At 50.9% G+C, this 24,914-nt stretch overlaps 7 protein-coding genes across 7 annotated transcripts; 3 read left to right on the plus strand and 4 right to left on the minus strand.

Moving 5' to 3' along the window:
* Positions 1–1,662: 1,662 nt before the first annotated feature.
* On the plus strand, positions 1,663–4,376 carry hexA (putative Woronin body protein HexA; the record flags this gene model as incomplete). The annotated part of the gene is made up of 3 exons (XM_053104720.1): positions 1,663–1,731; positions 2,303–2,709; positions 3,134–4,376. 3 exons carry the CDS (start codon positions 1,663–1,665, stop codon positions 4,374–4,376), a joined length of 1,719 nt encoding a protein of 572 aa, XP_052960307.1.
* A 2,823-nt stretch (positions 4,377–7,199) lies between these two features.
* On the minus strand, positions 7,200–9,426 carry KD926_008753 (putative transcriptional regulator (Cti6); the record flags this gene model as incomplete). The annotated part of the gene is made up of 4 exons (XM_053104731.1): positions 7,200–7,903; positions 7,959–8,212; positions 8,294–8,578; positions 8,840–9,426. 4 exons carry the CDS (start codon positions 9,424–9,426, stop codon positions 7,200–7,202), a joined length of 1,830 nt encoding a protein of 609 aa, XP_052960308.1.
* Positions 9,427–12,114: 2,688 nt separating this feature from the next.
* On the plus strand, positions 12,115–13,842 carry KD926_008754 (uncharacterized protein; the record flags this gene model as incomplete). Its single annotated transcript, XM_053104742.1, has 1 exon — positions 12,115–13,842. The coding sequence occupies one exon, from the start codon at positions 12,115–12,117 to the stop codon at positions 13,840–13,842; it is 1,728 nt and encodes a 575-aa protein (XP_052960309.1).
* A 1,680-nt stretch (positions 13,843–15,522) lies between these two features.
* On the plus strand, positions 15,523–16,182 carry KD926_008755 (uncharacterized protein; the record flags this gene model as incomplete). Its single annotated transcript, XM_053104753.1, has 1 exon — positions 15,523–16,182. The coding sequence occupies one exon, from the start codon at positions 15,523–15,525 to the stop codon at positions 16,180–16,182; it is 660 nt and encodes a 219-aa protein (XP_052960310.1).
* A 338-nt stretch (positions 16,183–16,520) lies between these two features.
* KD926_008756 (GATA-like domain-containing protein) lies at positions 16,521–18,070 on the minus strand (the record flags this gene model as incomplete). Its single annotated transcript, XM_053104764.1, has 4 exons — positions 16,521–17,164; positions 17,220–17,649; positions 17,702–17,889; positions 17,944–18,070. The coding sequence occupies 4 exons, from the start codon at positions 18,068–18,070 to the stop codon at positions 16,521–16,523; spliced, it is 1,389 nt and encodes a 462-aa protein (XP_052960311.1).
* Positions 18,071–20,686: 2,616 nt separating this feature from the next.
* KD926_008757 (uncharacterized protein) lies at positions 20,687–21,716 on the minus strand (the record flags this gene model as incomplete). The annotated part of the gene is made up of 3 exons (XM_053104775.1): positions 20,687–20,983; positions 21,038–21,452; positions 21,517–21,716. 3 exons carry the CDS (start codon positions 21,714–21,716, stop codon positions 20,687–20,689), a joined length of 912 nt encoding a protein of 303 aa, XP_052960312.1.
* A 1,515-nt stretch (positions 21,717–23,231) lies between these two features.
* Positions 23,232–24,561, minus strand: KD926_008758 (putative D-arabinitol dehydrogenase ArbD; the record flags this gene model as incomplete). Its single annotated transcript, XM_053104786.1, has 4 exons — positions 23,232–23,412; positions 23,480–23,905; positions 23,974–24,043; positions 24,102–24,561. 4 exons carry the CDS (start codon positions 24,559–24,561, stop codon positions 23,232–23,234), a joined length of 1,137 nt encoding a protein of 378 aa, XP_052960313.1.
* Between the last annotated feature and the right edge of the window lie 353 nt (positions 24,562–24,914).

The following is a 24,914-nucleotide window of genomic DNA, read 5'->3' on the forward strand; positions in this document are numbered from 1 at the left end:
TTTGACAACCGCAGGCAGGCTCATCATTAATTCAATACTTGGGATAATTCGGGGATATAGGGGCTGTGATCGAGCCCATGGATATGAAGCTTGTTTTAATTCACTTCATCTTCGTGTATTTGATTCAGAACTTAACTTTTTTTTTATTTGTGGTGATACAAGTCTCGGAGATGGAGGACGAAGCAATTGAAGAACCATATATGACGTTGTCCAGTCCGTATTACGCACTCAATTGTCCGCAATAACGATATGAGCATGGATCTGATATAAAACCCCAATGCATTATAAATTGGGTAAGATGAGAAAAACCATATGACGTTTTTTTCCACCCAATTGCCCGCACTAATGATATGAACACGGAGTATGAATATGACATAAATCCTGAATGAATAATTTGGATGACACGGGAGGAAACCACGGACGGACCAGATAATTTCCATGTTTACGGCACAACAGCCTCGGATGGAGCAAGCAGCTCTCCACTCCCGATCCCTGGGACTGACTCTCCACGCGGGCAATGCCAAACACTAACCTACTAACCAAAGTAAAATGAATCAATAAAAGAAAAATAAACCAGCCAGCCACCGAACCAACCAAACCACCCAGCCCTGAATCCTTCCCAGTCGAAACGGGGAACGAAAAAAAGGGAACAGGGGGGAAGAGGCAGACCTGGCCTGGCCTGGACTCTGACTCTGACAAGTGACAAGTCGTAAGTCTGCACTGCAGTGCTTACGAACATCGCAAACGAGCCAAACTTCATGTGGCAAATTGTCAAATTGACTTCCTTCCCTTGGCCTTAGCATGAGCAGATTTAGTCTGGCACGGGCACGTTGGAGCAGGTGAGTGGCTGGTAGTTAGTACTCCGTTAAGGCGAACGGATCAGCAATCACCTCAGAAGTCAGAATCCGGAATCGAGCAGCACCTTTCGCAAGCCAAGGAAAGGAAAGTACCGCCGGTGGGGCATGTCTCTCCCCAATTACGAGGAACCACGATGGCTGGGCGGGCTTGGTTTTGCGTTTGGTCGGTGGGCGAGCGCCGACGGAGCTGCAAGGAATCATGGAAGGGAAGTGGGAGCTCGTCTGATCGTCTCGCTTCCCTCTTTTTTAATCTTTGTGCTCGTTTGCCCTTTTGTCTTTTTTTAGATTCCTATGTGCATTTTGCAGGGCATGATTATTTCCGATTGAGCTGGAGGAGAATTGATTCTTTCTTTCCCACGACTTGAAGTATCCGGCAAGGCAAGGCAAGGCAAGGAAGGATAGATCCATAATCAGGCATCTTCGTAAAAAATACTAACCAAATCGACCAAAAAAAAAACTCAATCCCCAAAAGCGCTGATCATCTGGAGCTCTCAGCTCCTGGTCTCGTCACGCCAAGGGATCCAGATTTCCGATTCGACCCGGGGAGAGACTAGACGGGTTGCCATGGCGATTTGGGGACACCGGGACAGGTTGCTGGCCAACCTCGTTTTCGATCGGGGGTTTCGGGAGGAGAAAGGAGGGGGAAAGAGACCCATCCGGAGCACCGGTCGAGCAAAAAAGGATTGAGGCTAGCAAATCATCCATCTGCATGTGAAGAAGCCTCATCTGCAGGCGCTTCGGTCAGGAAAATGGAGCCAGCCCTGAGTCTAGCAACCTAGCACGACGCATTGATTGCGGTGAACAAATGGTGTCGAATGGAGGGGTTCTCCATCCGGATGTATATCTATGGATGGGGATTCCGGTGTTTTGCAGGGTGAGCTTCTGGACTGGGGATGGGGAGATGGCGTCTTTTCGTAGAATGATACTGTGTAGTACTCGGTAGACACGAGGAGGGAAGGAAGAACCTCGGGACGAACAAAAAGAAAGAGAGAACGAGAGATCCTCAGAAATCAGGCAGAGAAGAGGCTGGAGGGCCGAAAGAGGCAACGCGCGGTAAACAAAACAAAACACCGCGCGGTCGTTCGGTTTTAATACTCCGCCGTATCATCTCGTCCTCTTCCCTCCTCTCTCTCTTTCCTTTACTTCCTCTCTTCTCTTCTCTCCTCTTCTCCCTTCCTCTTCATCCTCTTCTTTCCATTTTCCATCCCCCTCCATTCCCACATTCCCCCCTGATACAGCTTGTTTTCAATAAGCTTATCATTTATCCCCACCCACCCCCTTTCACCTTTCCCCCCCCATTCCAATTCATATATCTTACATTCCCCGAATCATAGATCTGATCGATCTATCATTCTCAACCCACCAAACCCCACCTCTTCACGAGAAAGACTTCCCCCGAGTAAAAAGTCTTTTCTTGTCTAGCCTTTCGAGTTGTTTTCAAACAGTTCGAAAGGCATTCGAGAAAAGACGCTCAAAGGACAGCCAATCTGGACTTTGACGCCCGCGTCCCCATCCCCTTCAGTGTCTTCCCGTCGTCGTACCGGAGTGACGCTGTTCCTGAGACTACTCTTGAGACCGAAAGAGTAGAGGGAGAAGTCAATCTCGATCGTACTTCGCACGTCGAACGGGAAGATACTCGAACCTCTGCTCCTCTTCCAGATCCCCGTGCCCACGGTCAGGAAGAAGTCGACTTTCGTTTCCAGCGCGAGACTCGTACCACTCACGGTGGTAACGACCAGCAACACCAGCACGCCCACTTTCACGCCGGCAACAACACCAACAACAACAACTTCGTCTACGAGGAGCGTCATCAGACGAACCGGTATCCCGAAGTTGATCTAGCTCGTGAACAGTAAGTACTTTTGTTGTGTGTGTTCAGATCATTCAGTTTCAGTTTCATTGTCATTTTCTTGTTTATTTTCTATTTTTCTGCCCTTGCTGCGGTGGAAAGAGGAGAAGAGCAACCGGGCGCTGCTTTCGCACCCAAAAATACCCACAGTGGAGAGCAGCACAACAAGCGGTGTCACCCCAAACCGCCTGCCGCCAGTGGCTTTTTTCAGCTTGCCTCCGGGACTAGCATGATCTAGTCCCCCGAACTAATTACGTGGCACCAAAACAAATCAAATCAAAACAATCCGTCCCCAACCACTCCCCATATATCACACCAATCATCGGCCCCCCAACCCACTTCTGCTCCTTGTTTGTTTTGTTTTATCTATCTTCTTACTTCCCTTACCCGGCCGCTCACCCGCTCACCCACCTTCCCCCCCCTTTAGGTACCGTGAACCTTCGGTCCGCTTCCAAGACCGTCCTCAAACCTACGATAAGGCTCTCGAGTCCCAGCTCGACATCACTGAGCGTGAGTATCGTCGTCGTACCGACCCCACCTACGACGTCTCCCCATCGGACCGCCGCTCTCAGGGTCCCGCCGTTGTAGAGTCTTTCGAAAGTCACCGTTACCCGACCGCCGACGTCTACGACCGTTCTGCCCGGTCCCAGGTTGATCACACCTTCGACCGTACCGCCTACGACCGTACCGCCGAGTCCCAGGTCTACGACCAATCTTCCCGCCGCCCCCAGGCCAACGTCTCCTACGACCGCACCGCCGAGTCCCAGGTCTACGACCGATCTCCCCGTCGCCCCCAGCAGACCAACGTCTCCTACGACCAGGCCTTCCAGCCCCCGCCCGTTGAAGCTTACCGCGGAGACTCCTTCAGCCGTCGCGACCTCAACGTAGAGTCCGTTGCTCCCGCTCCGGCCCCAGAGACCACCAACCTTAAGGTTTACAAGACCAAGACTGTGATTGATCACCCCCCTGCTCGCAAGATGGGCTACTACGACGACGACGGTAACTACCACTCCTTCCGTCGTGGTGTGGAACGCGCTGCCGACCGCATCATGCACCCCTTCCATCACCATGATCATCATCATCATGGCCACCATGATCATGACCATCATCACGAACGCCAGGATGTTGTCGTCGCTGCTGACGATCGCGGACCAGTTCGATTCCGGGAGGGTGTTCGTGAGGATGTGCGCATCGTCGAGCCTCGTGCCGGCGGTGGCGCCACCACCGAATCCGTGCCCATTCCCTGCCACTTTGTGCGCATCGGCGACATCCTGATCCTCCAGGGCCGTCCCTGCCAGGTGATCCGTATCTCCGTCTCCCCTCAGACCGGCCAGCACCGCTACCTGGGTGTCGACCTCTTCACCCGTCAACTGCACGAGGAGTCCAGCTTCATCTCCAACCCTTCGCCCTCCGTCGTGGTCCAGACCATGCTTGGTCCCGTCTACAAGACCTACCGCATCCTGGACCTGCGTGACGACGGCAAGCTCGTCGCCATGACGGAGTCCGGTGACGTCAAGCAGGGTCTGCCCGTCGTGCCCCAGGGTCACCTCTTCCGTCGCATTCGTGAGGCGTTCGAGGATGGCCGTGGCAGCGTCCGCGCCCTGGTCATCAACGACGGCGGTCGTGAGCTGGTGGTGGACTACAAGGTGATCCACGCTTCCCGCCTGTAGATCCGCTACCGGGAACGGTTTAGCCTCGGGAATCGGTTAGTGTTTCCTCCCATTTTCTTTCTTTTTCCTCCCCGACCCAGTCTTTCTCGCACAATGGCTCCACGCGAGTGACAAAGGGAACGTAGCATTCCAACTGACGTCACACCCGCAGTCTTATTTCCACCCGCGCGACGAATCTTCTATTGTGCAGCAAACGATCCTTGACGACCTGCGAGTTTTGTATCTGAACCTTGGATTATGGATGATGGGAAATGGCCTTGGAAAATGTTCAATTTGCTTCAATCTGTATCATGGGCCTTCTCCTTGTAACTAGCAACCGTAATGTTGGAATCTGATTATGTAGACTGACGTGTCTTATCTTCTGTGCCATCCCCATTCTCAGCTATTGTATTTATTGTTTGAAGCTGTAAAGTTTTAGAGTTGTTCGACCTTCTGTTCTGTTGTGCCTTTAGCATTGAACATCGTTCATCTCGAACAGTCCACCTGTCCAAGAAGGCAACAAGGCATGACTATTATTCAATTGTCCATGTTCCTGTCTATCTTATCCTTTTAGATAAGTTGCATTAGTCGCACCATGTGTTCAAGTATGTATGTATGTTCTGTACGCCTTTGACCTAGGACATGTCATAAGTTTAAACTGCGATAGACACGCAATTTAAGATATCGGAAGTAGAAACTCTGCATTAGATTTTCAACACGTCCAGCATTGCATCCATAGAAATATCCAATGCGAGCGAATTATCTAACCGAGAAGAAGAAAAATAACCTGAAAGAATTCCCAACTGGTCGTCGGTCGGTGTTATTGATTTTATCATTTTGGCCGCAACGACGGCGGCCGACAGCCGAGACCCAAAAATCTTTTCCGTCCGTCCCACCGTCGAAATTTGGAACGGCACCACATTTTTTCAACGATATCTCAATGACCAAGCTTCCCCACTCGAAGTGGTGGGGATTCAAAAATATTGACCGACGCAGGGGTCGAACCTGCAATCTCTTGATTCGTAGTCAAGCGCCTTGCCATTGGGCCAGCCGGCCTTGCTTGTATATCTGGCGCAGAATTTGCCATCATAAACCTAAAAACACATCGGGCATTAGACTGAAGCATACACTGCTTGTCGAGATACAGTTGAATTGCATAGACTCAGATACTTACCTATCTTTTCTGTTGTCGTCCCAGAGTTGAAAGTCTGTTATTGAGCCTGTTTTCCCAAAGCTTTTCCCCCACGTATTTGTGAATCTTCAACGAACGCATACCATCTGGAAGTTGAACACAGGAGTGGCCTTTAAAGTCCAAACCAAAACTGTGCTTCTTTTGAATGTCCAACCCGCGGGATAAGTATTTCCAATGACATTCAAATCCGATTCCGTAGCCGAAGAAATCCGCATTGAATGGTTATATCGAGAGAGGCGCTGTCATGGTGCTGTTATTGTAGAGGGCATCCTTGATGGTCAGTTGACACTGAATATCTATCTGTAGACTATACATATATTTCTTGATGTCAGTCTAAGAACCGCATTTGAACCAAATAAAATAATGAATATACAATCTCACGGGCTTCAGAGCGGTGTAATGTAGTTCAAACCCTCGTTGTCGCTGTAGAAAAATGGAGCAGAGTCGTCACAATTGATAGGGACCTAGCCTGCGCTCAGAATAGCGCTTCTGGCTCCGCAGGATGATATAAATGTGGAGTCTCCACTTCGAAAGAGAAAATGTAAACCAGATACAAGGTACCGCTCTCGGTTCTTCTAAGGACCAAGGGCAATGCCTGTAGCTGTGTTATTTGCAACATTCTATTCGATCCTTCTAAGGTCCAGCTTGATCGTGCTGGGCTTTATCTCCCACTATGAGGACGCCCTGAACACATCGCTGTAAACGACGTGCTGGTGTGGAGGCATCCTGATAGCCGGTAGATTCGCGACTGAGGCTGCTTCATCTATAGGTGTGTTCAATGCTGACGGCTGGTGGCCACAAAATCTTCCATGTCGATATATCATTCACGTAGACAAAAGGTTGGAAGTACCATGGTTTGCCCTGGTGCCAAGGGCCTTGGAACTGAAAGTAAATCGGAGGAATACCCCGCAGGCCAAGACGTCAACCACATTAGAGCAATTGACAGGGTGTGATTGGAAGGGCAGAGACAAAGCAGACTTGACAGCCAGGGATTGCATCCTTCTCAAGGTGCCTGGCTGACTCGGACGTTGAGGGGAGGGCTGACCCCCGCACCTTTCCTTTCGGCAGCGGAGACAAAACTGTCAAACACGGCCGATGATATCATCGTCCGCCAGGGTAGATCAGGGGAGAATTGTTCCTTGAATCGAAAAACCCCAAAACACCCGATATATTGAAAAGAAAACAAGATCTGTCAGGGCATATAATCTGCATAAAGGCCATAAGCTACCTGTAAATATAGAAACAAAGAATGGAAAGAAGCAGTAATCAAACAGAGCTGGAGCCATGCAAGTCCTTGATCAATATACCCTATATCATACCAAGCGATAAAAAAAAGCAACGTCCAAGCAAAAGAAAGTAGACCAGAGAGAGGGACACAACGCCGGCATGCCGAGTGATAAAAGAAAATGTCATCGGAAGAAGAATCAGAAGGCTCTTTGCCATAAGAATTCATGTAAAAACGCCACGACCGGATCCGGTTCAAGATGCTGCTCCAGTAGCCATATAATACATATCCACATTGTGGAGAGAAGAGACAAATAGGGTATCGTGCGTGTCAAAAGCCCCTCCCAAGATGGGATGAGGCTGCCCAGGAAGAAGGTATAGATAGATCTCGAGAAAGGGGAAGAGAAAGGAGTCAAAGGACAACGGGGTCACCGTTCTCCAAATTTACCATACTCTTGCTGCCACTTTAACAAATGTCGTGTGAGAACATCCATCATCTCAACACTAGTAAGCTCCTTGAAATCTTTCTCCAAAGAATGCCCGGTGCCGACGTCACTATCAGCGGTGCCGGTGGCGGACTCACCCTCGCTTGCCGTCGATAGCAATACGTTCTCGAGTTGATCGCCCACGGCCTTGAGGATAATGCCATTGGGTCGATCGCCGTTACCGGGGGGTGTGGTGAAACTCTCTCCGGCGACAGCCATTTCCACCTGCATTCGAGATATGAATTCCAGTATTGCTGCGACCCGTCTCTTCATCTCATTCAAAGTCGTTCGCTGATTCACGTAGCGAGGCCGACTGGGTTTCCCTGTCTCTCCACCGTTTATATGCGCCCCGTTGGCGCCGCCCACTCTCGGCGAATCTCCCCCAGTATCATGCGACTGGCCCCGTCGCGGGGAGTTTGTCATAATGCTCGAATCGGCCCCACTGGTAAAAGCGTCGCGATCTCTAGTATATTGGTTCCGTCCCACCCGAGTTCGGCGAGCGGGAGGTCGACCAGACTTGCGGGTGGAAGGGCGGGGTGGCGCAGGTTCTTGAACGGGGGCAGGAGGGTCTGGACTGGGCTGCGGAGGTACAGGGTCGTTGGCAACCGGTTTGGCTGGTGATCCCGTTTCGTGGTCGGAATCAGTGCCTTTTGTCGTCGTTAGTGTTGACTTCACAAATGGCGGGAGTCTTCATATACACACCATCGCTTTTCCTCTTGTCGGTCTTCCCTTTCCGTCGAGTTGTCGCCTCCGAACTTTCCGCCTCAGGTTCTTCGACCTCCTTCGTCTCCTTGTCACGCTGGCTGCGAGATACAGCTCTCTGTCTCCGGATCCCATTTGTGGCTGCCTTTGTTTTCTCGTCGTCCGAAGCGGGCTGGGAAGGGGGAACGCTCTGTTTCGAGGCGGCACCGGGGGAAGGAGAGCTTGTACGCTGTCGTTTGGGGGCCTGCTTCTGACTGCATCGGCAGGGTTAGTTACAATTATCGGCCATCTCAAATACTCCCCCGCTATCTTCTTCGAGGGGGCGGGTTTCTTACGCTTCGCTGTCGCTGCGACTCCTTTTGGGCCTTCGAACGGTCGCATCTTCCGCAGCTGGACTGGAAGTGTCTTCCTTGCTCTCCTCGATTGCACGACGGATTAGCTCCTCTTCGTCGTATGCTGCGTCACGACTGTTCATGGTCGAGCGACGTTTGGGATTGGCAGCCGAGTCACCCCCGCGAGATTTTGGGTCCTTGGAACGCTTCGAATTATCTCGGGAGGATTCACGAGAGGATGCTGCGGTCGAGGGGGGAGCAACGGGGAGGTACGTGGACGAATGTTGCCTGCATGGCTGTAAGCAAGAGTGTAACAACGGGCAAATCAATGGCATCGACCGAAGGAGCGAGGAAATCGGGGGAGAAGAGATAGCAAGGAAAGAAATGGCAGCAGAGTATCGCGCTCGTCTTCCAGGCTGGAGAACACAGAATCGAGAGACCTCATGAGGAAAACTCGAATAATTGAAAATTTTTCTCCTTCATGTGCAACGGACGATGTCTCCTGCAGGAATTTAGGGAATTCGGGGAAGGTGAGAAGTTCTAACTGACCCATTGGATTCGTTTTTTATTCTGTGGAGGTCTTTCCGACACTCCTCACAGAAATATTCGTCGGGACTCATCGCTTCATCCATGATTCCCACGCAGCCACCGTGCTGCCATACTTTGCAGGAATCACACTGGATGAACATGCTGCCGATCTCATCGGACATTAAATCCGACGAGTCTGCGGGCAAGTTCAGAGCAGACTCCTCCTTGAGTTTACCATGAACCCCGTTGCGACCAAGAGCTTCTCGACGAGAAGGGGGGAGACCTGGATATTCCTGCTGGCCGCAAAGACAACGGGTCACCTCTTCCTCGTCATCTTCTTCCGGCTCCTCTTCCTCCCCATCACCGTTTATCACATTGTCCTCCTCGCCCCTGGTGCGCTGGCGCTGGCGCGTTTGTGGGAAGTCATTCTTGGAGCCCTCGTCCGCATCGTCGATGGACTGGGACCGGTTAGGAGAAGGGATTTTGTGGTTCGATCTAGTGCTCCTTTCTCGAGTGAGGGAGTTGGAGGAGCTAGACGAATTAGTGTGTTGAAAAACGGCGGGCGAGGGTTGGGAGGTGCGAGCACGAGAAGAACGACGAGGAGTCATGGTCGATGCGGGTAGCTAAGGATAAAAAGAACTCTGACAAAAACAAAAGAGAAAAGATAGAGAGGAGAGAAAAGTTTATAAAAATGAAGATAGAGAACCGATCCAGCTCACAACGCAGGCGAACAAGAGCTAGCCGTGGGCAAGCTGTCGCACGCGGGTGGAGAGCTGGGATTCGACAGCGACTGGCACAAGGGACGCAAGAGGGGAGCGAGAAAAGAGAGGGAAAAGGTAGTGTAGGATTCCGAGGCAATTGAGACCAAAGACATGTACGATCCAAAAACTGCGTCGGGAAGCCCACAGCGAAAGCGAGGGCTACATAGTCTGGAGATTGAGCGAGAGAGGGAGGGAGAAGAGAGGGTGGGGAGCAGAAAAGAGAGGAGAGGAGAGGAGAGCGAGAGAGACAGAGAGACGGCGAGAGCAGCGAAAGGAACGCCGGGAACGGGACGCGGTTTGCGGTCAACCGACGGCGGCTTTTCCCCGCTTCTCTCTCGACGCGATCATCTCGCTCGCTTCCTCCCCTCCTTGTGCTTTTCTGCCTTTCTCCTTCTTTTTTTAATTTTATTTTTTGAGAGTGCGTTTCCCTCGTGGTCTGTACCACCGACCAGGTGCCAGTGTCGCTTGAACTGATGACGATAGAGAATCCCTCGCCCATTCCAACCAAAGAGAAAAAAGACCCCGCTTCCCACCTTCGCCGAAGCCCCTTTCAACCTGCATTCCTCCCCTTCCGTTTCTCGCTGGAAGGTTTTGATCAAGTCCTGCTTACAAGATTCCTATTTCCCCATCTTCAGAACGGTTATAATCTTGAGCACGGAAGATGTCCGCACAGCGTCGCAACGAAACCCGATCCGTACCCTCTAGCCCATATTCCTCTACGAGAGTTCCAACTTTTCTTCAGAGAGTGTCGGAGAAACAAACAGGTCCCAATGAATATGGTATACATATTCCGATCCCAGGTTTGGTGGACAACGTCATACAGACTGGGGCCGAGAGGATAAGCTAGGTGCCTCGAAACACCGGGACCGGCAACCCATCGCACGAGAAGGCTCACCTAATCCCGAAATTATGTCGCGCGCAAGAATGATACTTGGGGAATGGGACAAGTCCAATGGATGAGGAATCGCGCCTGTCTGTAACCTCTCGACTAAGCGGGACTAAGCGGACACAAGATATGGAGAGGAAGGTAGGTCACGTCCTCGAGGGGGGAAAGGAACTGCTCCGAACCTTGCTCATTGTAGAACATGGCGTAACACGGGAATTGCTGGCTACCGAACGGCAGTGAAGGTGATCCACGCAAGGTGCGCTGCTGAGTCCTGGTGCTTGCAGGGTACCTGGATTTAGTTCGGAGAGGAGACGGAAGGGATGTAGAGGGGACTCGTCTTTTCCGGGCAGGACAGTGAGAGAAGAAGATACCTAGTCACTTCGAGAGTTAGTTCTGAGATGCAAAACATGATATCAACAACCACCAGCTAATACTTAAATATGGAGAGAATGGAATCGAAGAGACAGAGGGACCCGTCCGAACCGGGACTAGCGGTAGATGCAGGCCTCAGGCACTCTAGACCCGGACAGGCGGCCAATCAGCGGCGGGGAATCGCAGAGGAAAAGCTAAGGCACCCAGGCATTATTAACGTAATACCGGAGGTTCGCTCAGTCGTTCCCCTCCGCCTTTTTCCCTCTCCTATACTTGGCTCGGACTGCCTGTACTTTGTCCAGTCTGCCTATACTTCCCCTCCCCTCCGTTCCACCCCCGTCTCTGAGCTTGGTCTGGCCCGTCTGTCGTCGGACTGCGGTCCTTGCTCTTGCTTTTTGGCTCTTCGTGCATCTGGCTGCTTCTTGCGTGGTTTTGTTCTCCTTCCCCCCTTTTATGGAGTAACTGTCGGAGTGATCGGTCGGCCGGTTCTCGTTTTCTTGGTTCCTGGGGATTCTTTTTACCGAACAACAAAAGTCTGCAGCCATTTGGTGCAGGACAACCACCGCTACTTTCTTTTGGGCACCGGGTAAGACCTCTCTACTTTCCTGTCGCTGGATTTGGGTCTTGCCGCCGGTGTGTGCAAGACTGGCAGAATCTCTCCGTCACATTAGGCACCGAATGTGTGGGCTCCGAATTGCCAGCGTTGCTGTTCGAACCTGACAACTGACGGTGGGTAGTGCGGTCTAGGAACGTCTCCATATTTCGTCCATCCCTCCCACTCTCCATAATCCATCCCCGACCATATTCGAGAACGAGAAGGAATTCGGGCAAAAAAGTCAAAACAAGATCCAAAAAAAAGTATTGGTGGTCATAGATATTATTCAGACCTGGAGGGTGGTGCATCTGGAACAGAAAAAAAAAATTAAAGGAAATCAAACAAATCATAAGGACACAAAACAAGAGAGCCGGAAAGCGAGAAGCTCACACCTTCCTTTCCCTTCCACCCGGCATTGGACTGGATCATAAGGAGACAGCAGAAGCCGTTCGGCTGTGGTCGTGGAGGTCGAGAGGGCCTAGATTCTGGCATAATGACAGCTACGTTGAGTATGTGCTTCTTCACCCGGGATGTTTGCTCCTCTCGGGAAGTCATCATCTGGCCTGACCGTGTACAATCTGCTTGAAATCGGATGGCCAGCTCCCGCAAGAGAGAGAGTGAGAGAGGTTGAAGAGGATCTGCTGGTTCAGGTGCTGATATTGTCCCCCTCTCCGCAGATGGGATGTATAATACGGCCCCAGATACCCCGTCCCCAGTCTATCCGGACAGGCTGATTCGTCCCCTTCCCAAACGTACCCTGCGCTCGCGCTTGTCCTCCGATGCGGCCGATACAATCCTCTATCCTCCGACCCCCCCGGCAGCGCAGCTCTTCTATGGAGGCGGTGCGGACAGCAGGGAAGCCGTGAATGAATCCAAGATATACGTGCAACAGAGTGACGGCCCGGCACCGACACTCGAGCGGGAACCTCAGCTGCTGTATGAGAACGGGGTCGACTTGGAGAGCGGGGACGAGGATGTTCCAGTGGTGGTTCGTCGCAGTGCCGGCTTCCGCGGGTCGTCCTTGTCGCCGACTGCACCACCCCATCCGCTCCCCAGCAACGGGGAAGGGCCACCGACCAAGACACCTTCGGCAGGTCCCGACGGGTACGATGCCTTCGAGAACACTAACAACAAGAAGAAACGCAAGATCCCCACCCCGGGCAGCCTAGGGAGTAGTCATCACTCCACCCTCTCACCTGAATTCTCCAACATGGGCCTGGCCACCTCTGTCCAAACACCTCCCCCGCAGATGGATGGAAGCCACGTGAGTACCTTTTATGGAACGGGGAGCCCGGCATCGCCAGTCGCCAATGCAGTCGCCAATGGAAATTCGGGGCCGGGACGTGGCCGTCTGGCGCGTCCGCCTCGCAACGCTCCGTCGAGGGCTCCTCAAGCGATCGTTCACGCGCAGGCTGGCATGAATCAAAGTCGAGTCTCTGGTCGTCGGGACGGTCTGCTGCCCTCTTCGGGGCCAGCAGGTATGTTGGATAAAGGTGCTTTGGGGGAGGGCGATCCGGCCCCGAAATCTGAGCCGGGAATCATCTCCGCCGCCATCGCCAATGCTGCCGCTGCGGCGTTTTCGTCGCCTCCTCGCGCGGGCAACGTCAGTATGCTCGAACAAAGGCGGCCCACCACGCCCACCAAAACCCAGTTCACCTTTACGTGCGAATCGGACTCGTCCAAGGGGATGGCCATGCAGCCGCAGAACACCCATCCAGTTCAGCATCGCTCTCCCCGGTCTCCTAACTCTGTCACCCCCACGGCACCGAACCCGCGCGCCTTTTCCACGCAAGGAACACAGACCAGCCCGCCGGCCGCCTCGCAAATGAAACCACCAGTCGCGGGCGCCGAACCGCCACCGGCCGGTCGGAAGAAGAAGCGTTCCCCGGGTAGCATTTACGCCTTGGCCGCGCGACAGCGGAAGGTTCAGCAGCAGTACACCAACCTTCAGCATCCGCCCGGCCTGGAAGACATCTGGATCTGCGAATTTTGCGAGTATGAGAGTATATTTGGCCGCCCTCCCGAGGCGCTGATCCGACAGTACGAGATCAAGGACCGCAAGGAACGCAAGCGCTTGGCGGAGAAGAAGCGACTGTTGGAGAAGGCAAAGATGAAAGGACGCAAGAACAAGAAAGCGACGAAGAACGCTGCCAAGAATGCACCCAGCCAACCAGCGGCATATGAGCCGGAGTACGACCGGAGCGCCGTAGACCATTCATCTACAGGACCACCGGAAGCGCACGAAGACGATGATTATCCCGCCCACGACTACGAGGACGAAACCGTCGCCGAACCGCCTCCCGCACCGCCTCCCGCCACGCTCAAGTCGCCGTTGCCGCCAGGGCCGCCGCCGAAGATGGCCTCCAGCGTCAAAGGCGCAGCCGACGGAGGGACCAATCGACCGCCCTGACAGCGGTGCTTTGTCGTGAGCGACCTTCATCACGGCAGTCAGCTTTTCTTCGTGTATTTCTGTGCTTCTTTGTGTGCCCACTTCCTCTCATTGTTCATTTATTCTGCCTTTGTTCTTCTTTGCATGAATTACTCATTAGCCTTTCTTTTCTTTATTACATCCTACCCTTTCTGATTGTCTTTTCGGACGATTATTTTTTGCATCAATGAATCCCCACTCCGGTTTGACGAGCATCACGCCCAGCAGCATAATGAATGTGCATTGAAACGTTTCTTCCTTGGCTTTTTGTTTTAGGTCAGGAACATGGTATTTGTGGAGCATTATTTGTTTGTCTTTTTTTTCTTGGGGCCTTTCTGCGGGAGAGTCTACCAATGAGCATAGGTAATTTTAGCAGGACTGAATTCGAGGAGGAGCGCGCGAAATGAGGGAGAGAGGAGAGAGGAGAGAGGAGAGAGGAGAGGAGAGGGAGGAGGAGAGGAAGGAGAGGAAGGAGTTTCGAAGATGAAACGATCCAGTTCGGGCTTGAATAGGACAGTTACATAGTTTAATTGGAAGACTGTCACTTGGCATCTGCCTGAAGGGTATCGTATCCATCTACAGTGTAGATGTGAATCTCATTAGTCCCTGGGCCCATGACAACCAGGGTATCCAATCGCATGTCTATTTGGTGCATGAGGTTAAATATAGGTAGCTGCCCTAGGGGTAGGTAGGTGTTTCCATCGTCCCTCCCGGCGCCTATCCAGCAACCAGTCAGACAGCCCGACTGGGTCAGACATTCCCACTCCGCGGGCGCTTCCGTCGGATCGACAGTCCATAGGAGCTAGGATATCGTTTAGTATCTAGTATCTATTTTCTGCATGACCCGCTAGGCGCTTACCCATTGTCTGGCTGAAGTATGAAGTTTGAAGTTTGAACCCCGACGTGCCGTTTGCTTGGGGCCCCTTGGCGCGCGCGTATCGTCGACAACGGGTTTCAGACGCAGCAGTCGATACTGGGATCAATGGACGAGAGGCGTTTGCCGGTTTGTCGCCAGGACTGGACTGTCTAGGACGAGTGAGTTATATTTAGTTCTGGAACTGGGGGTGTAGAGTAACTAGTATGTACCTAGTTGAGAGAGAGGGCAGGGAAGGGAGACTGGGGAGGAAGTCAGGTCTGGGATTGAGACAAAAATCGTATATATAAAGGGGAGGTGTGCTGCAGACAATGGGGACTGGTTTTATTCAGCATCCATTCATTCAGCCATTCATTCATTGAGTTGTGTTGGCTTTATTCTTTTCCTTTATTATCCTTGTTTATCTTCTCGTTTGGTCTGTCAATCCCTCTGTCAGGGCTATTGTTCTCCTTGTTTGATCACCCTATACTTCCGGTTCTTCCTTACTTGAGATCTTTTTATATCGCCTTACTTTAATTGACTGCGCTGGCGCATCGAACTGTCCCTTGATTCTCAGATCTTTATTTTCTTGGACGAGGATTATACATCCATACCTACACTACACATACATACATACGATATACCACCTACCGTTCTACCTATCTGCCTACCTCGAAACCTCTCGCCATATCTACCAATCGATCCAACTCTCTATACAACACCACACTACCATACCAACCTCCCACCTACCAAGAAAACCCATACAAAACCAAACCACAAGAACAGAACACAAAAAAAGAACCGAAAAAATGTGGTTTATCCTCCTCAAAATCTTCAAATTCGGCTTCTCGCAAGCCAAAAAACAACACGCCAAAAAGAACAACCCTAACGGCAACCCCGACGACACAACCAACCCATCCTCGATCCCCATGGCCGCGCGCTCCTTCCTCCAACCTACGCCCCCGCCTCCCCCAAAACCCCTGAAATACTACCTCGGCCTGGCCCTCCACGCAGTACAACTCATCTTCGGCATCGCCGTCCTGGCCCTCTACAGTTCTGATATTCACAATGCGCACGAACGCGGAGACTCTGCGTCCCCGGAATGGGTGTTTGCTGTCGTCACGGCGTTTCTGGGCTGTGTCACCGCGATGACGCTGTTGGTTTATGTGGCGTTTCTGAAGCAGAGGAGCGTTGGTGGCAAGGCGGGTATTTTGCTGGGGCTGTTTGCGTGGCAGGCGCTCGGGGTGATATTGTGGTTGGTGGTGTTTGGGATCTTTGCGGGAAAGTTCTTGGGGACGGAGAAGAAGAAGATGAGGAGGGCGGTTTGGGTTGATTTGGTTTGTTTGGTCCTTGCTGTTGGAGGCACCGCATGGGCTTGGTTGAGATGGTGGAGGAATGGAAGGGGAAGGGCGGCGGAGGAGGATGTGGTTGGGAAGGATAGGGAGGTGGAGGAGAAGGAGGTTGTTTAGTTTATGAGGTGGTGGGTGAGGTTGGGTGGTTGTATCCTGTGCAGGATGGTCATGGGATGGAGGTTGGAAGGTATTGCATTGCATTGCATGCACTCATGTTTTATGGTTTGTTTTTTTGATTGTCTTATTGGAGTCAGGTTTCGTTTACATGCTTAGAAAATAAGGGATGATGTCACTGAAAGAGCATTAATGTCATTACTAATAATATGATTGCATTTGTGTCAACGGAGTACTACAATCCTTCATTCCAAGATCGCCATGAGTATCCTAGGCCTAACCCTAATTCTGATTCAATCTAGGAGTATTGTATGGTCGTGACCTGACTATCCTATCATATCTTATCTTCCTGACGAATCTAGCTCGGTCTCAGGAATGCTCATCACCTGGGCGTCAGCTTGTTTATTGCGACTCCCCTCGATCAATACGCTGAGTTGGCTCCGTCCCTTCGATGCAGACATCGACGTCTGCGGTGACGAGACCGCGTCGGTAGTCACGCGCCCTGCACTAAACGTGGACCCGATGGGTGTCATGATAGGAATCCCAGAGTCAGCGGAAGACGCCCACTCGTCAGGCGAGGATCCGGGCTTCGGAAATGGTGTGCAGATGGGGTCGCTGGGGAGCACGGCTTTCGAGATGTCATTAGTAGCGGCTGGAGGTGCGCCATCAGTGGCGTCTGCATGTGCAGCTTCTCCGAGCGACGAGGCCAATCCCTCGTATTCCTGACGTCGTCTCTCCGCGAAGCGCATGCGAAAATCCTTGTCGACGAGCGACGAGGACGAGGGTTGGGGTGCGTAGTTCTCTGCTGAGAGGAAGTTAATATTGTAGTGGGTGAAGTCGTCGCTGGTCACAAAGCCCCATTTGGGAGGCGTCGATTTGGTACCTTGTGATGGGGTCAGGATTTCCTGCAGATTGGCGACAAATGATACGGGTAATTCATTCAGTTTGGTAATTGTTTTGGTGTCCTCGCGAGGATCGGGAGGTTCTGATAGTAAATGATTAGGAATCGGCTATTGCTAAGGGCAAGAAAGAACACTTACCTTCCACTGCTGGCTCTTCCTCCCCTGTACTGTCACTGCTTGATTCAGACATTTGAACCGGGGACGTGGAGGTCAGCGGAGTTGGGATCCGTTGCGGGCTATGCGCACGAGTAGTTGTACCGGAGGATGTCTGGGAGGACTTGCGTCGCATAAGCACCGGTCGTCGCTTGGTAGTCTTGCCTTTGCTCGCTACAAAATAAGCCTTCCTATTGGGGGGAGGGACCGGAGCGGGAGGGGTGGACGGTTTGCGAGTGATACTCTGCCCTCCGATTCCAGTGAGGAGCAGTCGCGTGGTTTTCTGCGTCTCTCCGTGCGATGTACTGGACTTCTTCAAGATGGGTGGGGGCATAGGCGTGCGATTGGACCCATTACTCGATGGCGATTTATCCTCAGTCGGGGTCAGATTGGTGTGAAGTCGTTCCTTGGGTGCCTGGTTTTGTTAGTAGGAACTCACTTCGGCGTTGCGATATGATTCTCCCGACCTTGGTAGTTGTCGGCTTCGGAGTGGCGAGAGATAATGGACTGGCCTCTGATATGCGAAGAAACAGCTTGGCGAGCCTAGACCCATGCATAGACCGGCAGAGGTCATCGCTGCTCCAGATTCGCCAGAAGAAATTCTCCAGTCTGTGACCAATGTCACCCTCGTGGACCGAGGCATTTGCACTATAGGCTGGTGATGTGAGTCAGGCTTGGGCACTCCACAGTCATAACGGCCGGCGCTCACCCTTCCACAATTGCACAATGTCGCCGATATCCACCGCAGTCACATCCCCAAGCGTCGCTGGAACCTGTTCCGTTGTCGACACCAACCCTTTGGGAAGCTCGTCCATTGTAGAGGAGTAAGGTGACATTGCGCGGAATAATAAATGGGGAGGGGTACAGTTCCAGCAACTACATGATCAGACGGGCGGGAGAGCGGACAGTCAAGACGATCAGAACATAGGAGGACGGGTAACCAAAAGAGTGAAGAAAGAAGTAGAGAGGAAGAGAAAGGAGGGCGGGGAGAGAGCCACGGCCAGCAAATATCTGGCGGTGAATTCGCGAGGCAACGAATACTTAACAAGCAAAGCAGGGAGGCAGGCAATATACGACCAATGAATGACGCGTGAAGACTGGGGATGAAGCAGGCTGCAGCGACTGGGTGAGGGATGAAGCAGGCCAGTCTGGGGTAAACAGCTGCAAGGGCCGCTGGCTGTCAGTGGTCAACGGAAAGAGGAAAGGAAAACAAGCACCCAGCAAGATTAGCACCAATAAATCGATGCAGACATGTCGGCACTATATACTTGCTTTATAAATGTGTTTCAGCCGCAGACCGAAGCGAAAGATGCCGACTGAAAATAATATCGTCTCTCCGTTTGACCTCCGGATCAGTCGATCGACCTTTTTTTAGGCACCAGCTGCCTTAATCTAACCTGCCGGAGCTTTCCGAATGACTAAAAGGCCGGGGAAAGACAGATCGTCTTATTTACGTGGAGATTGTGATGATCAAAAGGAAAGTCCACGTCAGTCATGCCAGCCTAATCTTCTGTTGCTTCTCCTTTCCTCCTCTCGTATACGAAACAAACGGGGGACAAAGAACCGCCGTCGACAGCCGCGGTGCCAGTTCCAGAAATCCATCGCGCGTTCCCACGGTCTTTGTCAGACCTAAATCAAGACTAACTGCGTCGATCCAGTCGGGATCGGGTCCATTGGCCCACAACCTTTCTTGGTCGATGACGAGATCCCCTCAAGTCATCGGTCACTTCAAACTTGGCCAGGCACCGGTCGTGGGACGGTGGGACCGAGTAGACAATTGTTCCGTACGGTGTAGTCTGAGTGAATACATACTTCAATCGGTCCTGGATGATGATAATCGAGGGAAACTTGCCAGGTCGAATCCAACCGCGGGACCCTTGCTCACGCGTCCGTATCACCTGATGCCATCACTCGGCCGTCCCTGCCTCCTTCGGGTCTAGCTCGCTTAGCCAATCTTTGGGGGGGGGGGAGGGGATTCATTAGTTAAGTTGGTTACTACGGTGTAGTTAGTATTTATTCTTTATTCATTATTTCTCACGTACGATGGATTCATTTATGAGATACTTCGTACACACATCACAACCAATCTATCACCCTAGAGGATGCCCCTACAGGTCACGTCCGACTGATAGAGTGGCTTTCCACCCCCCAACTACGCGGAAGCATATGACACAGAACAACCCCACGGGGAAGCAAACCTTCACGGAGAGTCAAAACTCTAGTCTGCAATGGCCTAGGTTAACACCAGGCCAGGGACCCAATGAAGCTGCCAATGAACCGATCCTATAAAGGCACTCCGTCAGATATTGGCACATTCTATCAAGATATTTCCCATGGGCAGATAATATTTCTAATTATGAATCAACTCAATGTCTCAGTAGGTGATTGAATATAGGCACGCTCCATATGGACTATTTACTTCCTGGGGTTATAATCAGTCGATATAGGAGCAGCTCTATAATACTCACGCTATAAGCAATGCAGGCGCGCGAACCGAAGCGTAATCTCCTTAGCCTCACCCATCCCCTATATTCCCAGAACTATATACGAATGACTTAATAACCTCAGTCCAACGAGATCCAGTCACGGGTTTTCAATTAATGTGTTAAATTATCAAATCAAATAATCCAGATATGATTGGACTCGGTACATAAAACACCAAAGAGCAAACCAAATTCGACGTCACAGCAACCATTGCTTTTTCCTGCCTTCGGTACAGAAGCTCCTGGCGGCAGGGTCGGCTGTGGACAATTAATAAGTTACGGTAAACATGACTTCAGGGGGGACAAACATGCTTCTACAGTACTGTATGTATGCGCTTAATTAAGTTATTTCGGCCATTGCTTTCGGACGCCGGGATTATTACGAACCCTCTACCTTAGTAGAGCGGTCGGCGCTCTTACTACCTATCGGAGTCGGTGGACAGAGCAACAATCAGTCAGCAGTCGTCTCGCATAACTATTGGTAGTTCTTGGTATTTGGTACGGATTAGACTACTGTGGGACTGGGGACTCCAACTCACACTTTGCAATTAAACTGACCCACATCACGGATCTAGAGTGATCAAAGAAAAACAATGACATCTTGCTGAAGGTGATGCAACAAGAGATCTATCGCAAACAAAACCCAACATTGGTCTTTGAGTACTTTGCAACCAGAGTTACTGGTGTGCTCTCATTTGTCATAATTCAAACCAGATTTCACCTTAGATACCCGCGTTGTGGTTTAACAGATGTGCCGCCCCAGAAGTAGAAAGCTTACCAATCATACACAGTCAATAAGTTGGCTTTACTGGAAATTGGTGTATAGAGCCAGATTGGGCTTGGTATTCAGATAATGGACTAATATTTGCAAGGCAAAACTTCGAGCTGCCACTCGAAATCATAAACTTTTCTCTCTCTTTACATTAAGACCTTTGTCTTCCAGTGTAGCTCGAATCCAAGTCGTGTTAATCAGATGATAATCCCATCATCTCCAAGCACCGCAGATATTGAAAAACCATCCTGACTCAGGTTATCGGACTCGCTATCAAATGATTCTGCATCGTACACCGGACCTTGGAGAGAATAATGCGGCTCATCACTAGCTTCTCTAGCGAGTGCTTCCAATCCAGGTAGAAGTAAATCTTTAATCCAGGACCACCAGGTATCGAGAGTGAAGTCGGCAATAGCGCGGACAATATTCTTGAGTCGATATAATCCGTCTGCTGTCGTTGAGATGAGACGCAACTCTTCGATCTCATTGATTGCCTAGGTCGTCGTTAGCTCTGACTCTCTCTCAGAGAAAGATCCGAGGGTACTAACAAAGCAAGTATCTTCCTGATCATCATAGTACAAGTCGACTACAAAGAAATGCCACTCAGTAGCTTGAAAGACCATAGCGATGGACGCAGGGATTGAATGAGCCTGTAAGTCAATCTTTGCAATTCTGGCCAGCTCAATGAAATTGGCCACGACGGAGCCGATCAGGCTCAGGCATCTAACGAGCTCATCGTCAAGAGTATTGGCTTCCGGCCTGACTTCTGCTATAGCATGAAGGAACACTTGATTCATCATAATGTCTTCAAACGGGCTCAGGGCATATCTATAGCGAGTGATGCGGTACCAGACATCCAAGCGACGGCAATCGGCGAATATCCACGGTGTGACATCAGGGCCCTTATTAAAAGGCTTCCCGTCCTCGAAATGTAAACAATGCTCCTTATCCATCTTGTTGGTCCTAGAAAATGGTCAGGTCTCTGCTCTATATCCCCGCAGCTGCGACTGCGGAAATTATTTATTACCTTATAGGTACAAACATGAGATCAAGAGAGAAATCCAGTCGGTCCCTCAAAGCCTGTAGCTGACGTTTGAACGAGGAAAATGGAAGGTATTTAATATTCCACCCGATAGATATAGCTCCCGATCGGTATTTTTCAAATACGGTAGAATTGACTCCTGTGATATCGGCAGCCTTGACTAGCAAGTCTCTCAGTTGGACCATGCTGGTGGTCACTGTTTTTGTTGTTTTGATTGGAAATTTGGAGCCCAAGGGCTGGTCACGCAGTGGTCTGGTACCTTTTTGCTTGATTGATCTGATGAAGCATCCTCTTCGCGTTTCCGTTTTCTTTCATGCGTGTTGATTCCCAGCAAAGAATCCTCAGCATCCTGCACCCACTCGATAATGTCCATTTCCTCCATATAGATAAATAATAAAGAATGCGGAGAGGGTCCGTTCCAGCAGTCAGACAAAAGAGAAAGGTAAAGGTAAAGAACGTTGGTGAGGGGCAGAAGAAAGGAAGTAAAAGAAGTGCCTGCCACGGAGTGAGGAAAGTGGATGAAATGTTTTCACCTACCTTCACTTGATGGCACTAGCCTGGGCGTGTGGCCAAAGCAACTCGGGCAGACACCGGATGATGAAACGAATTATTCACTATATGACTCTTCTGTTACTGTGGAAGGGCCAGTGGCATTTTGTAAAGTACGATAGATTTTCCTTCCCTCCGTGGCAATCAATCTCTTTACTTGTTTTCCCCCTCACTCCTCTATCCTCGACGCTCTTGATCTTTACCACTCTTTTCTGTCTCTCCGTCCGGACCTAGTCCTTTCTACGTTCTCTGCCATTCTTGAAGTCAAATTTACTCTTCGTCCATGAAGGGGGGAAGAGAGAAAGAAAGAGAGACTCTTCTTGTTCGGCTTGAAACGCATCGTGATTCATAATGGACCAATAAGTGAGGGTTTCTTAATCCCAGATCCCCTGGCTCCTCTATATCCAGTCGCTTCTACTGACCGCCGGCATGGCATTCTTCTACAGGGAGAAAATCCTCGAGACGGTACAGAATGTCGAGTACCCATTGCTGAGAATTGATGCACCTCAACGAAAGCTAGCTCCGTCGTGATGTATACCGAGTGCATTTTACCTTGCTCGATAATGCGCTAGGTACAAGTGTCAAATGAACCACTAGACACAGAGAGCTCTTTTGGTCTCAGGTCCATACATACAAGGTAGATCTTTCCGCAGTCGCATCTACGGTAATATAGCAGGGATCTAACCACTGTCTTAGGATCAACGAGACAGATGAGTACGTTTATTTGCCGTTCGAGAACGACCTTGCATATTGAAGGCTACTTATGTCTTTGCTGAATGTCTTTCAATCATGAGGGGCCTTTTTGTCCTTGCACATGATTCTGAGTCTGGCTGTTCTTTAGAAGGCCTTTTATGTCCTGCCTTAATGTGTCTTTCAAATATGAAAGGCTGTGGTATCAAAATGGGGTAGTATGTGAATTCGTTGACTGTCGAGTGAGCTAGCTACTCGTTGTATATCTCCGGCCTTCCACAGAAAATTAATATACATCTCTTGAGAAATAAACCATGAAACAAGGATACTTTTAGAACAATTCAGATCTTTTCTATTGGGGTAATCTCGTACATCATACTATATAATTAGGAAAGTAAAGTAGGATACCGATCACCGACGGTGACCAGTTCGAATGGGTATAACACAACACAACAATACACTTAGGTAAGAGTGTAGCCACCATCAACACGGAGATCCGCACCGGTGATGTATTTCGCAGCATCGCTGAGGAGGAACGTAACGGCACCCATCAGATCCTCGGGGGTGCCCATCTTCCCGGCGGGAATGAGCGAGATCCACTTATCTCGCAACTCGGGGTTCTCGTCTAGAATCTTGCGGGTCCTGGAGGAGAAACCGACCATGTTAGCAAAATTCCTCGAGTATAATTGCAACGAATTGAGAAACTTACAAAGCAGTCAGCATGTAACCCGGGCTGATACAGTTGACTCGGATGTCATGACCAGCCCACTCGACGGCCAGAGAAGCTGCCAGATGGCGAACGGCGGCTTTCGCAGCATTGTAGGGCGCTTGGGGTTGGGGAACGTTGACAATGGCACCAGACATGCTACCGATCATCACGATGCTGCCCGGGACCTTACGTTCCATGAGGTGCTTCGCAACGCCCGTCGCAAACAGGTATGTGCCATCCACGTTAACTCCCCAGAGCTTCCGCATTCGGTCATGGGGGTAGGAAATGGCATCGAAGTTCTCGGTGAAACCGGCTGAGGTCACTAGGCTGTCGATTCGGCCGTGCTTGGAAATGACCTCAGCGATGGCGGCGTTTACGGAGTCGGGGTTGGCCACGTCGGTGTAGTGAGCGGTCACGTTTGGCATTCTAGGCAAAGAAAGATTGCAGTTAGCATCGTGCGGGTGATGTGACGGAATCAATTGAGATTGATTTACTGCTCCAACCCAGGGTTTTCCTTGCGGAATTGCTCCACCAGTTTAAGTGCCTGTTCCTCGGCTTCCTTCTCTATAGGAAACAATTAGTATGAATCGCTCCCCAAAACTATACATATGGGTATACACACTGTTCAAATCCACAATTGCAAGATCCGACCCCGAAGCAACGAGAGCCTGAGACATGACCAATCCCAGACCGCGAGCTCCGCCAGTGACGAGGGTGACCTTGTTCTCCAGGGAGAACTGAGACAACGTCCGCTTGAAATGCATTCCACCGCGTCCTTGGACAACGGGCGAACGCGGCATATTTTCGTCGTCAGGGTATTCGATCTGTAGGCTCTCATCTGTCCGGGCAAAACGACCCTCTGTTTCACCTAACGTTCCCTCGGGGGCCTTTGTCGTTGCCGTTAAGAGGGGATCATTCTTGATCTTGTCTTCTTCGTTCTTCTTCGCACGCGGAGCCGTAGAGGAAATGGAGCGGATGCAGTTCGTCACAGCTGGCCGCGAGGTAGTCGCGGTCAATGCAGCTGGGCGAGAGACATGGTTGAGAGCCTTGATGGCTTGACGGGCGGCCGTGGGTTTGAACATTTTGTATGGTGTAGATGCAAGAGAAGTAGCAGTGAGGGTAATATTAATGGAGAATGAGCTTCGTCAATAATGCTCCAAAGTTGCTGTCAATCACATAATCAAAAGAAATTGACTAGGGGGATGAAAAGAGAGAGAGGAGAAATAAGAAGGTTCCTGGAGGGCTGGACCGGTATATGTAGTACAAACACTACCTACGCATTGGAGAAAAAATGTAGGCAAAGAAGGATTCAGGAGGAATTGGTAAAGGGGCAACGAAGAGCTCTCTTTTCCAGAGGCAAACAGTGGAGAAGAGAGCACAGGGTGAGCGGTGGGACAACAAAAAAAAAGTTTTATTAAAAACATTATGGAAATAA

This window comes from Aspergillus affinis (assembly GCF_023601865.1).
Source record: "Aspergillus affinis strain CMG 70 chromosome Unknown NODE_5_length_567868_cov_86_340925, whole genome shotgun sequence".
NCBI lineage: Eukaryota > Fungi > Ascomycota > Eurotiomycetes > Eurotiales > Aspergillaceae > Aspergillus > Aspergillus affinis.